This window comes from Populus nigra, chromosome 4 (assembly GCF_951802175.1).
Source record: "Populus nigra chromosome 4, ddPopNigr1.1, whole genome shotgun sequence".
Lineage (NCBI taxonomy): Eukaryota > Viridiplantae > Streptophyta > Magnoliopsida > Malpighiales > Salicaceae > Populus > Populus nigra.
Genome location: NC_084855.1, coordinates 17,467,369 through 17,481,225, shown reverse-complemented (window position 1 = coordinate 17,481,225; position 13,857 = coordinate 17,467,369). Strand labels below are relative to the sequence as shown.

Here is a 13,857-nt window from a genome sequence, read left to right as displayed (position 1 = left end):
TGAAGCCCATGAATTGATTACAGGATTGGTGCTTATTGCACCAACAGTTAAACTACTTTAATTTACATAAATTCAATTTATATAGAATTTTTGTATTTTAATAAAATTGAGAATAAGATTATTTTTAATCAATATCGAGCTTGTGCTGAAGCAAACATAAAGTTGCACATTGTTTAATTAGCTCATTTAGCCATAGTATCTGATGATGTAATTCATGCATGTACGTAATGAAATCATTCTTCTCCTCAGAAATCTCTTGAAAGTAGATGAAGTAAAGAGTTGCTTGAAACGCATTACATTACATATTTTCCAGGCATCACCTTGGAATACAAATCTTCCGGCTGCTGCCTTCGAGTGTCCATCAAACAAAAAGTTAAAAGCAGCCGACGATCTCACTAAACATGGCTACTCAGCATCAACACTCCAAAACCACCAAGATGATATTAGACGAAATCACACTATATTTACGGTACAATTTTATTTTTTTTTAACTTGAAGTTGTTCGCACGCATCTACAGTCATGAAACCGAGTGACGTCTTCTCTTCTGAAATAAGAGCCTTGTTTCTGAATTAGCCTTCCCCCCTATGGGTTTGAGTCCGTTGATTCGGAACATGGCGTTAAGCTTGCTTAATTTTTTGGTGAATGATTTGAAGAACTTATTTGCAGGATGAGACCTTACCAGCTCCTGTTTCATGGACACATGATCCTTTTCAAGGTCGGTCATCCTCATTCTCATTCTTGCTACTTCAAGCTTCAGCTCTCGATTCTCTCTTCTAACCGATGCATAATTATCTCTTGGAGAAATGGCCCCACTTCCTGCGCCACTGCCTGAACGTTGAGGGAATTGACCGTTTAATGCACCGAAGAAGAACTGGTTGTGTCCCCCATTCATTGCATTTCGGAGCCTGATCTGTTCAAAGTATAGCACTTGGACTGCCATCTGTACTGGCAACCTTTCATCTTGTGCAGCATGGCTGCAGGCTTCTTGAGATAATTTCTGGCAATCGATGGTCTTGCAGAGTCGGGAGCGTTCTGAATCTTTAATGTTTGGGTGAACCTGTAAATAGAGCATGAACAAAACACAAACTGGTGTTTGAATCTTGTAAATGAAAAATCTAGAGGCATGAAGATGAAGTGGGAGGTGGAGCTGCATATTATTTTTGTGAACACAAAGAGAGAATAGTAGAGGAAGAGTTACTAACTTTGAGGAAGATATCCACAGCTCTGTACAGTCCATCGCTAACTGTACGAGCATGGTCTGGAAGTAGTTCTGCCAGTGCTATAAACTTTGATGGCAGTAAGTTTGGGTCTAGCGCAACTTCTGCGAGAAAATTGTCCAGTAATTTTGATACCTTTAGAATTGAGCTCTGTTTAGGAGAACCGGGACTGTCAAAATCATAAACCATCTCACTCTCATCCCGCAAGTTGTTATCTTCATCATCATCCTCATCCAGGTTTAGAAAGATAGAGAAGATCCTCAAGACCGAATCAGTATCATACATGGCGCAGTGGTTGTTTCCATGTGAATTTGCTGGTATTAGGATGTCCTCAAGAATTGCCTGATCAAGTTGAAGACCAATCCTCCTCTCCAAATCAGATCTGCAAGAAGTAGTTGCTGATGACGCTATAGCAGTTTTTAATAAGCTTGAAAGAAAAACCATTGGAACTGGACACTTTCTTGATTGGGTTGGTAGTAAACTAACTATTGCCTCGACGATGACTCTTTGTTTCTTCTGCGACTCCAAGTCCAAGAGACTTCCTTTAACCAAATGAGGGTCCCTGACAACAAGTCCTTGAAGAGAATTATGGGCATAATTTATCAAAATTTTGCTAATCATATCCTGTTTTAGACCCTTTGATTTAACTGCGGTTAATACTCTTTGGAAGAAATCAAGATTCAGCATTGCGAGTGATTTTCCCCACCAGTCTGATGGTGTTTCTGGTTCCATAAGTGGCATAGTTTTTGCGGGGTAGTTGTGGTCAAGCTTTAACAAGCCAGAGGTCAGTTGCTCTTTGCATGCATTGTTTGCAATCGCATTGATAAGCCTGTTGACCAGATTGATCTCTTCCGAGATGGGCAATAAAGTTTCACATCGGTGAAGAACAGAAATTGAAATTGATATGTTTGGAAGCACCATCTCCTTTAGATACGATTCAGCCCGGGCTTCCAAGTTCTTCTCTGCAAAATCTTCTGTCATTTCCAGAAAACGGGCTGTGCAACATAACATAGCAACATTTGATTGTGTAATCTCGAAATTTATTCCATAGCAGAACTTTGCAGCAAGCTCGAAACCCTCTGGTCCACCCGGTACAGCAGGGATATTTATGCGTGAGATCTTTGAATCTTTCGCTTCCAGCAACAGTTTACGAATTCTTCCACTTCGAGAAACTAGAGGAAACTGCATAGAATTTGAATCATAAATTTAACGTTTCCAGTGAAGTTTTCTCTATCTTTTTCCTTTTCTTCTCACCGTAGGACAGTCCATTTATTTAACATTTACAGGTAGAGATTATTTTTGGTACCGAATACCACAATTGATGTCAAGGTATCAGAGGTGAGAAGATCAGGAAGCTGTTTTAGATCCTAAACTCTTGTTCTATATGCATGCACATTTGCATGAACTAGATTTTTCTTACCTTGTGAAGTGCAAAGTTCGATGCTCCTACTTCGATTGTAAGATCACTAGAAACATCAGAAATTGGCCTGCAAAATGGTTGAATGATTAAAGCCTAGACAAAAAAAAAATCGAAAATAGAAAGAAATAAATAATTCCTACACGTTAGTCAGTGCCATTAATTTAGAGACCATATAGGAGCTTCTACCATAGACCTGAACTCCCATTTTTGAAACCACAAATTTCAAACAGATTCACATGACCAGAGAGTAGATTAAGTGTTTCAGGGGCAAATTAAGCATGAAGGAACCACCTCATATCTATGGATTGTGTGATCCATCTTGACTGTCTGAATCGACAATGATGGTCCAGATAGAAAAACCAAGAGCTCAATTATTACACGATGAGGGGGACTGCCCAAGCAGTCTACTGCAGTAGGCAATTAGGTTATATTTTTTAACTGTAAAAAACCTGAACTGCAGAGTGCAGAATGGGTTGTTCTTATGCAATGGAAACAAATTGGAAATTTTACCAACCTACATAGATCTGACAGATGCAAAAGGGTGACCTCTGAGTTATGAGATAGCTGTGTTTGTCTCAAGTTGTCATACTCAATGAACTACTGTATAGCTTATTGGCACATGTTTGAGGCCTTATCTAAAAGAAAAAAAAAAAAACTAATCTTTTGAGTGATAAAACATTAATTGCATTCATAGACTTGAAGATGGAGCATGTGAATGGATCTGCAGCCTCATGCCTCTGTAGTTCAATTCGAGCAGAACCTATGCAAAGTCAAGATCATATGTTTGATCTATCATGCTCTATGCTTACTTTTTTGAAGTTGTATTATGAACTGTTGTTTTCTTCTCTTATGGCTAGGGTCATCAGCTACTCAAGCTCATAGGATTACTTGGACCTACAGAAGGATTGTTGTTGGGTGTTTCAAGGGATGTCTAATAAATTCTCATCAATAAAGCTTTTTTTATCGTTTTATTTTATTTTTTTGTTGATTTTTTCAATCTATAATCTATCCACCAGATTCTTTTTTGGATTGAAATAAAATTCAAAATTCTGAGTTTACAAAATTGCAGGACAGACAGAAGACACTACTGAATTGCGCAAAGCTCTAAATTTCAGGTTATAAAATAGTCTTTTCTTCAGTTGAAGTAAAAAAAAAAGGTGAATAACCAAATAGTCAAGAGAGTGATTCAAGTTGCAGTTTTTCAAATTTAAGAGAATTTTCATCAGAAAAAAAAAATAAAATTTATTGGCCTCTCGTTCCGGGGATACACTTTCTATTTCCAGCAGTCTGCCTTAATTTATTTTTTTTTTCCTTGTTAATCAAGAAAAATTGCGCTTTCCCCTGAGATTAAATCACATTGTTACAATCTTGAACTTCTAATGATTCTCTAATAACAAAAACTCTCTCAAGCATTATATGCTAGCTAGGTTGGGCATCTGAAAACTCATAGCAAGCATCAGAAAATTTTCTTCCTGAATCATGCAGTGGATATTGAAACAAACCTCACTAAACAGAAAATTAGAGGTAATAGCTAGTGACATGAAGACCAGCATGAGATAAAGCTCGTTAGAAAGTAGTTTACTGGGAAAGACAAGATTACCATTCAGTAGCATGCCTTATACTTGAGCTTGGACGAAATGCTCTCTTCCCTGATATACTTGGCTTCAATTCACCTACTGTAACCACACCCATCTCCTTATTAGAAAAAAGAGACCTGGCAATTCAGTCTTAGATTTCACTCTGAAAGTTCTGCACCACCAACCCCACTAACAAGTGTCTCTCTTTCAAGAATCTAACTGTTTTTAACAATCCATGATCTCTTGTTTGTTACAAACCAGAATAGGAGTTATTATTCTTCTGGTGAAAGCTGTTTAAAGGACACCTCTTCCTTTAGTTCTATTTAGAAAAGGAAAGCTAGAGTGAGGTGAAAGTCATGGTAAAATTTAAACTCACAATCATTTGATTAAAAAAAAAAAACCCTTACATGTTATGTGAAAATATTTTGACCTACAAACTAGTATATATGAACGGTGACCTTTTCTTCAAGGAGACTTTTGATATATACTTTAATGAGTGTTTATAATGTGCTTAATCTAAAGTCAAGAATTTTGTAGGTGTGTGACTGCCCTTTTCGGAGAAAGGCGGTGAGGTGTGGCCTTTTTTCTTACATGGTTTTTATTTGAAAAATCTGCAGGAATCCTGAAGGGTTGCAATGCTTTTAGGGGGTGTAATCATAGCTGGTGAAAGCTACCCGCAATAAAGATTAGCTTAATTTAATTCTATATTATGTGTAAAGCTCACTAAAGTGGGAATTAAGATGATGAGTTGGATAACATGTTATAATGAGAAGCACATTACCCCCAACTTAAGCTGCTTTTTTCATGGGGGATTACTGTTTCCTGTTTTAGCTTCTTTTGTGAGAGAGTATGTTTTATGAGTGCTCACAAATCACAATAATAATAATAATTAAAAAAAAAAAACCTTCCTAGTTTGAGAATTACAGTTTGGACATTCAAGACTCGTAATTACTAAAATGATATGAACAGCCTAACAAAACAAAGGATATGTTAGAGATGCAAATTGCATCAATCACAAAGTTAATCACAAAGTTACGGGCCAAGAAATTAAACTTGTTGTATATATTTGAGTCAATGAGATAATACAAAAGATTTTCATGTTTTAATTTTTAGGAGGTTAAAGTCAGTTTTTGGTTTATTTGTTTTCTAATTACATAGTTTTACGCTAACAAATATAATTTTTTAACCGAGTAATGGATTGGGCTGAAATTTTACTAGAAGTTTTCAGAGGTCCTGTCGTATATGCGGATAAAATTTTAAGTCAATCGGACATCAGAAAGGTCTTCAAATAAGGTCTAGAAATTACTATGCGAGAAAATCATTATTTTCTTAAATGATTTAGATTTTTTTTTTCTATTTTGACTAGTACTCATTTATTATTTTTCGAGACTTGTTTATGATATGTTTTACCTATTATAAATAGGATTAGTTTGGATTAATATTTTTTTACAAACTTTGATTTGAAAAATAATATTGTTTGTGTATGTAAGGTATTCTCGTATTATTTGGTTGTCTAAAGAACTGATTTAATGTATCAAATAATAATTATCTCCGTAGCGTCTTTCTTATACTTTTCATTCATGAATTGGTGTTCATTGGGTAGGGGTTCATTCCAATAGTGTTGGTGATTTGGTTTAGATAATCTTTATGTCACACTCTTATTAAACTTGATTCTTTTGCTTTTCAAAATTTGTCTTTCTTGTGTGTAGATTATGTGATCATGGGGTTTGTATCTTTTGGTAACAAATCTTGGCTTCATTTATTAGGTTATATCCTTCTGTAATTTTCCTTTCTTGTCTCACATGTTGAAACTCATTATATCCAATACTTTTTATTTTCAATCTTCATCTATTCCTCTTGAATTGTAGCAACAACTAATTTACAAAAAAAAAAGTGTTACTTTGTTTTGTTATTTTCACTATATATATCAATAACATAAAAAGTATAAAAAAACAAAGAAAGCCATTCAAACAAAGACATTATAAATTTTGTCATAGTACCTAAAGGTGAAATTAGATCAAACCATATTGAGATTACTTGAAAATTGATATTTTGGTTATTTGAAGTCTAGTCTCACTATATATCAAATATGAGTTCACTTGGATATTGTTTGGTTAAGGTGATTCGAGTTTAGTTTGTATAAAACGGGTTTCATTTGCGTCAATTATTGAAACTTGCTTTGCTACTATTTAAATTGATTTGCATAGTATATTAAAGTGTCAAACAAGTCATTTTAATAATATTTACTTCTGCATTTTTTTTAAAGTATCAAACAAGTCATTTTAATAATATTTACTTCTGCATTTTTTTGTGTCCTAAAAAACATTCATATCTCGTATGAATTCACTTGTTACTCGCAAAATTATAATCAAAGTTTTATCTTTGCTTGTTTTTATATATTTATTACTTGTGGAGTTAATTACACTTTTTTGGATTATGCTACTAAGGTGTTCTCTTTGTTTATGTTGATTTTAGTTTCGCAAAAGCTGAAAAAAAGGCAAGATAAGAGGAAAAAGATGTAGCAAGCATATTAGCCTACAATTTGTGTGAAACGCAAGAGGCATGAGGATATTTTCTATACTAAAAACCTTTTGCAGATTCAAAATGTCTAAAGAAAATGGATTTACACCACCTCCTACAAAGAATAACAACTTAAAACTTTAAATTCAAGATATAACACAGATGTTGGAGAGGTTTAACAAGGTGGTTGGTAATATTCAAGATAGGTTGGATAGGGTAGAGAGGTAAGATAACAATAATGATGGACAAAAGAACGAAGTTGATCAGAGGGATAACCATAACAAGAGACTTAAACAACATACAAATTATAACTTGGGATGATTTTGAGATGAAGATGATGTTGTGGGAGATATGATTTTGAGCATGACATCGTAGGTCATGTGGATGATTTTTGGTAGCCTAGAGGCCAAAAGGATGATGGGTTTAGACATAGGAACCAATTCAGCCATAAAGGGGATTTCTAAAACTATGGAAATTGTGATGATATGGATGGTGATTTGGACTTTATTAAACAAAAAATTTCTAGTTTTCAAGGTAAAAATGATCTCGAGGTTTATTTGGAGTAGGAAAAGAAGGTGAGTTGGATTTTTTATTACCAGAATTATTCTAAGTAGAAAAATGTGAAACATATAGTGGTTGAATTTGTTGATTACATGATTATTTGATGAGATCATATCGTGACTTCTAGGAGGAGGATTAAGCAGAGACTTATTTATTTATGGAATGATATGAAGGCTTTGATGAGAAAGCAATTTATTCATAATCATTATTATAGGGAGCTTTGTTAGAAACTATAGGGTTTGACCTAAGTCAGTGGAGGATTACCACAAAAAGATAGAGATATCGATGATTCAGGTTAATGTAATGGAAGTTAAGGAGACCACCATGACCAGGTCTTTTTATGAGTTGAATAGTGGTATTGTTAATGTAGTAGAGTTACAATATTATATTAAGTTGGAGGACATGGTTCATATGGCAATAAATTCAGAGAGAGATTAAAATAAGAAGTAGCTCACAACCACAGTTTAATCCAGTTTCATCTTTCTCTACTTAGAGGCTCAATGTGAAGAGAGAAGTGGTTACTCAATCTAAACCCTTTGTGCATACTAAGGCTAAAAAATAGACTCATATGGATGCTAAAAGTAATCTTGAAACTCAGCCTACTCATAATCGTGGTATAAAATGTTTTAGGTGCTTGGGGATTTGACATATTACTTTTTAGTGTCCAAACAATAGAGAGATGATTTTAAAAGACCATAGAGAGATAGAGTGTAAAAGTGACAAATCTGATGATGATAAGTTGCCACCTTTGGAGGATTGTAGTGATGTTGAGATTGCATACCCAATTAAAAGGGAGGTCTTGGTTATAAGGCGTATGCTTAATATGCAAGTTAAAGAGGATGATATTGACCAGCAAAGGGAGAATATCTTTCATACGATGTAACATTCAAAATAAGATATATTGCATGATAATTGATAGAGACAGTTGTACCAATACAGTTAGAACTACTCATATTAGGAAGTTGAATTTGAGTATTATAAAGCATTATTGAGAGATATACTTTATAAACCTTATCAATTCTAATGGTTGAATGAATGTGGTAAAGTGAAAGTAACTAAGCAGGTCTTGATTTGCTTTTCTATTGGTAGTGGAGGTAAGAAAATAGAAGAGAAAAAATTAAGTCTGCAAAGTACGAACTATGTGGAAAAATTAAAGAAACAATAAAATGTTTTGCAAGAGAATGTGAGATTAAATATGCTTTTATTCTAATAAGCCAATGATTGTACTTGTGTATAAAAAGGATTTTAATGCTAACGATCTCAATTATGTTGTTCCTAATGGGGTTGTTTCTTTGTTGCATGAATTTGATGATGTCTTTCTCAAAGATATTCCTATTGTTTTACCACTATTGACGAGAATAGAACATTAAATAAATCTTATACCTAAAGTTGCAATTCCTAACCAACTAGCAAAAATTTCAAAAGCAAATGGAAGAGTTTATGACAAAGAAGTACATTCACAAGAGCATGAGTTCATGTGTTGTTTTAGTTTTACTTGTGCCTAAGAAGGATTAAACTTCGAGGATGTGTGTTAACTTTCATGCCATCAATAACATAACAGTAAAGTATAGACATCTTATCATTAGGCCTGATAATATGTTTGATAAGTTGCATGAATCTTGTATTTTCTCTATAATAGATTTGAAAAGTGGATACCATTATATTAAGATAAAATAATATGATGAATGGAAAAATATGTTTAAGACTAAATATGGTTTGTATGAATGGTTAGTCATGCCTTTTGGACTTACAAACACACTTAGTATATTTAAGGGATTGATGAATCATGTGTTGTATGTGTTCATAGGTAAATTCATAGTTGCGTATTTTAATGATATCCTAATATATAGCAAGAACTTGAATAAGCATAACGATCATTTACATATTTACTTGATATGTTGCATGAAGAACAATTGTATGCTAATCTTAAGAAGTGAAACTTTTGCATAGAAAAAAATATGTTTCTTGAATATGTTGTAGTTAAACAGGGTATTGAGATGGTTAAAGAGAAGGTTAAGGTCATTTGGGATCGGCCAACTCCAAAATTTATGACTAAGGTAAGAAGCTTTCATGGTTTGGCTAACTCTTATAAACATTTTATTAAAGACTTTAGCACGCTAGTTGTTCCATTAATTGAAATTGTGAAAAAATCAGTTGGTTTTAAATGGGATGATGAGTAAGAAGATGCTTTTAAATTATGAAAATCAAAATTATATTCTACATCGATTTTAGTTTTATTTGACTTTACAAAAGCTTATGAAATTGAATGTGATGTATAATATAAAGGTAGTCATTTTAATGCAGGATAAAAAAACTCATTGTTTATTTTAGTGAAAAGCTCAATGGGGCCTTGAACCACCCTATATATAACAAAGAGTTTGACATATTGGTGAGGACATTGGAGATATGGCAGCACTACCTTTGGCCCAAGGAATTCATCATTTATTTTGATCATGAGTCTTTAAAACATTTAAATGGATAAGGTAAGTTAAGTCGATGACATGCCAAATAGGTGGAGTTTATTGAAACCTTTTTATGTGTGATTAAATACAAGCAAGAAAATAAAAATATTATGGCTGACGGGTTGTCATGAAGGTATATTCTTTTATCTACTCTGAATGTTATAATGCTAGGATTTGAATATGTAAAGAAGTTGTATATGAATGGTGATGATTTTACTAATGTTTTTACTGCATGTGAGAATCTATCTTTCGATATATTTTATAGACTTGATAGATATTTATTCAAAGAAAATCATTTGTGTGTATTATTGAGTTCTATGCATGAATTACTTGTATGTAAAACACATGTGAGTGGTTTAATGGGGTAATTTTGGTGTTGTTAAGACTTTGAATATGTTGTATGAATATTTTTATTAGTCTAAAATGAAAAAGGATGTGCAACGTATATGTTATAACTACATTACATGTAGGAAAGTAAAGTCTAAAATCCAACCATTTGGTTTGTATACTCCTTTTCCTATACCTAAAAAACATTAGGTAGATATTTGTATGGACTTTGTATTAGGTTTGTCTAGGTCAAAAAGGGTGAAGGATTCAATACTTATAGTTGTTGATAGGTTTTAAATATGGTGCATTTCATAACATATAAAATCGATGATATAACTACCATAGTTTATTTGCTCTTTAGGGAGATAGTAGGGCTTCAAAGGGTTCCTAAGTTATACTTTTGGAAGGTATTGTGGGAAAATTAGAAACTAAATTATTGTTTTCTACTACATGTCATTCCCAAATAGATGGACAAACTGAAGTAATTAATAAGACAATAACTATACTTTGATGTACTATCATACAAAAAAACTTGAATAGTTAGGAACACAATTTGTCATTCATTGAGTTTGCATATAATTGTAATGTGCTTCTACTACTAGATTTTCACCATTTGAGATTGTTTATAACTTTAACCCTTTAACTCTTATGGATTTGGTTCCTTTGCCTAATGAAAAAATGGCTAGTTTGGATGGTAATCATAAAGCATATGTGGTGAAAGCACTCCATAAGAATGTACGCCAACAAATAGAGAAAAACAATGATGTTTATGCATCCTAAATGAATAAAGGGCACAAATAAGTTGTCTTTCAACCCGGTTATTTAATTTGGATGTATATAAGTAAAGAGAGATTTCCAACCTATTAGAAATCAAATTTTCATTCACAAAGAGATAAGTCATTCAAAATTTCTACCATATGAGTATGGTGTTAATACTACTTTCAATATTTATAATCTCTCTTTGTTAGATGTAGGTGATGATTCAAGGTCAAATATTTTTTAGGAGAGATGATACAAACCAACCCAACAACACAAACGATCCATTGAAGGTGTGAAACCTTGGTTAATTGTTTTTTAAAATATTAAATTAAATTAATAGATATAGAATCAAATGACAAGGGGTAAAATTAAAAGAAATAAAATAGAATATAGCACTAATTGTTATAAAATATAAACAAATAGGGACAAAATGAAATAACTAAACAAAATAGGATCAATATGTAAACATTAAGAGATTGGACTATAAATACCCCTTTTTTTCTTCTCTAAAGTTGACAACAATAAAGAAGAGATGGAGAATATTTTTAAGCTTATTTACAAAAATTAAAAGGAAATCCTACAAATTGAAGGGGTTTGGGTAAGATTTAAGTTAAGTGGTGAAGGAAATAACATCAAGGCAAGAATTAAAGGAGAATAAGTAAAAGAAATTAGGGATTTAGAGAGCGAAGAAGTCGGTCAAGAGGGAGACAAAAGGAGCATCAAAACATTTTGACTGGTTAATACTCGAAGCTCACTTTATCACCAGGTAAGGATTTTAGACTCTATTACATAAGTTAAATTGAATACAATTAAGAATTGATATATGAATTGTAAATAGAGGTTAAGAATCATGAGAAAAATTAAGGGAGATGAAAAAATTTTCATTGTTTGATGTAATTGGAATGAAAATGGATGAAAACAACTTAGAATAATGAGCAATTGAAAAACAAATCCTAGTGTTGTGAAGGGTGGCGGTGTCGGCCATAAAGGGGAAAATTTGGAAAAAAATTTAAAATAATGCATGAATGTTGTTTAGTTGTAATTATTATAGCATGGATTGAAAAGTGAAGAGTGAATTGAAAATAGATAGAATTCTTGTGTTTAATTTGTAATGAAAAGATTGGTTATGCTTTGAATTATGAACATTGCAAGTTTGTGGCGAATTATTGGATTTTCGTGTAATGTTGAAGTATTATTGATGAAGGAATGTTAGAGAAAGTGAATGTGCTTTCAATGAGAGAATCTTGGTTATTTCAAGAAGGATGTAATAAATAAATTAGTTTATTATTAGGGTGATAGGGTTAATAATGTTATAAGATATGTGGAAGGAAAATAATTACTTTGAATGGTGAGAAAACAAATGAAAATACTTTATTTTATATCAAAAGCAAAAATTGAAAAACTGGATAGCTTCATCACCCAACTTCTAGCTAGGTTTAGAGCTTGAAAATGATGAATATTAGATTAAGTTTCTCATAAAAGTTAAAGTTAGGGATGTTAATTTCCAACAGCCTGATCTCGTTTAAATTGGAGTTATGAAACTCCATATTCGAGTTAAGAACTAAGAGAGGATCAAATTAAATCTTGTTAGACAGTTTTTAGATGTTGCAATAACAAATAGTTTTGGATGTATTAATGGCAGAACTAGGTTGTCTTCCTTTCAATAAAATTACAGCCATATATCTTAGCGTTTGGAAGAAACAAACTATACATGAAACTAAATGATATAACTTCAAATATGGTTAAAATATTGATTAGTATTTTTTAGCATTCAAGTTAAGTTGGTTAAAAGTAGCTAACTTTAAAATTTGTTTAGGATTGCTCTTAATGTAATAATTAAATGATGGGAATTATAAGATTGAAATTAGTAATATGGGTTAAATGGTTAATGATGATTAATTAAAATCATATAAATCGTATTAATTCATTTTTAAATCAATAATAAAATGATTGTCTATGGAATTATATTTCAAAATAAATTGAGGATTGAATAGTAAATGATATTGTTCTTGTTGGCATAGGAGAGGTTGCAAGACCCACTCAACAGCAAGGGATCATTTCACATTCTCAGATATCAGATGCATGCTCGATACCTTAAAACTAAAGTATTATTTAACTGTGAATGTAATTTTCCTTAAAAGTATCTTAATCTTTTTTATAAAAATATTAAATTGTTGGAGAAACTAATTACCCTAGTAAATGGAACTAATGGTTTGATGAATGGACAATTAAAGAAACTAGTGTTACCCTGATTGAAACTAGTTACCCTGGTTGCCTTACTTAATAAGCAAATCAAGATAATAGTTCCCTTGATAATGGGATAATGCCTTGATAAATGAGTAATTAGAGAAACTAGCTCCTAAATTAATAGGATTAGTGTCTCGGCTATTAGGCAATTGGAGAAATCCATTAATGTAGTAATGAGACGAAAGCCTAGTTTGGGCTAGAGAGGATATTTGTATGTCCTTGAACTATGCAAAATTGTATTAGTTATATATGTTTAGAAGAAGTAATAATAAATACTCATTGTGTATAACCTGATTTTATTGAGTATTATATAAATTTTTATGTACTTGGCAGTGTCGTGTCAAGTAATAGATCATGTATTTGTGATTTTTGTTTAATTAAATGCATATTTTTCTATGTGATGTAATTATGTATCCAAAAAAGTATTTGAATATAAATTAAGTATGAATTATTTAAATTAGTTTTTCTTTGAAAACACATGATTGTAATTATGTGGGCTTATTTTTAGATTTATTTGTTTTAAAATGAATATGAGTCTTGAATTATGTCGTAATTAAATTAATTATCTTATTATTTGTAATATTTCTTGAATAATATAATAATTGATTCATTTGAGTAAATATTGAATAAAAAAAAGAAGTTGTTCTTATGTTAGGTTTAATATAAATAAGGAAGTCCCAAATAATGGGGAAAACATTGAAATTTTTATTTGCAGGTTATGAAAATTAGTTAAGTCAATAACTTGGTATTGAAAAATTAAAGAAAA

General features: G+C 32.0%; 1 protein-coding gene across 1 annotated transcript; it reads right to left on the bottom strand.

The window, feature by feature from the left end:
* Nucleotides 1-267: 267 nt before the first annotated feature.
* LOC133691152 (BTB/POZ domain-containing protein At1g03010-like) lies at nucleotides 268-4,609 on the bottom strand. Its single transcript, XM_062111517.1, has 4 exons — nucleotides 4,239-4,609; nucleotides 2,639-2,705; nucleotides 1,204-2,400; nucleotides 268-1,058 (listed from the first exon to the last, which is right to left on the bottom strand). Exons 1-4 carry the CDS (start codon nucleotides 4,328-4,330, stop codon nucleotides 519-521), a joined length of 1,896 nt encoding a protein of 631 aa, XP_061967501.1. The 5' UTR covers nucleotides 4,331-4,609; the 3' UTR covers nucleotides 268-518.
* Nucleotides 4,610-13,857: the final 9,248 nt, after the last annotated feature.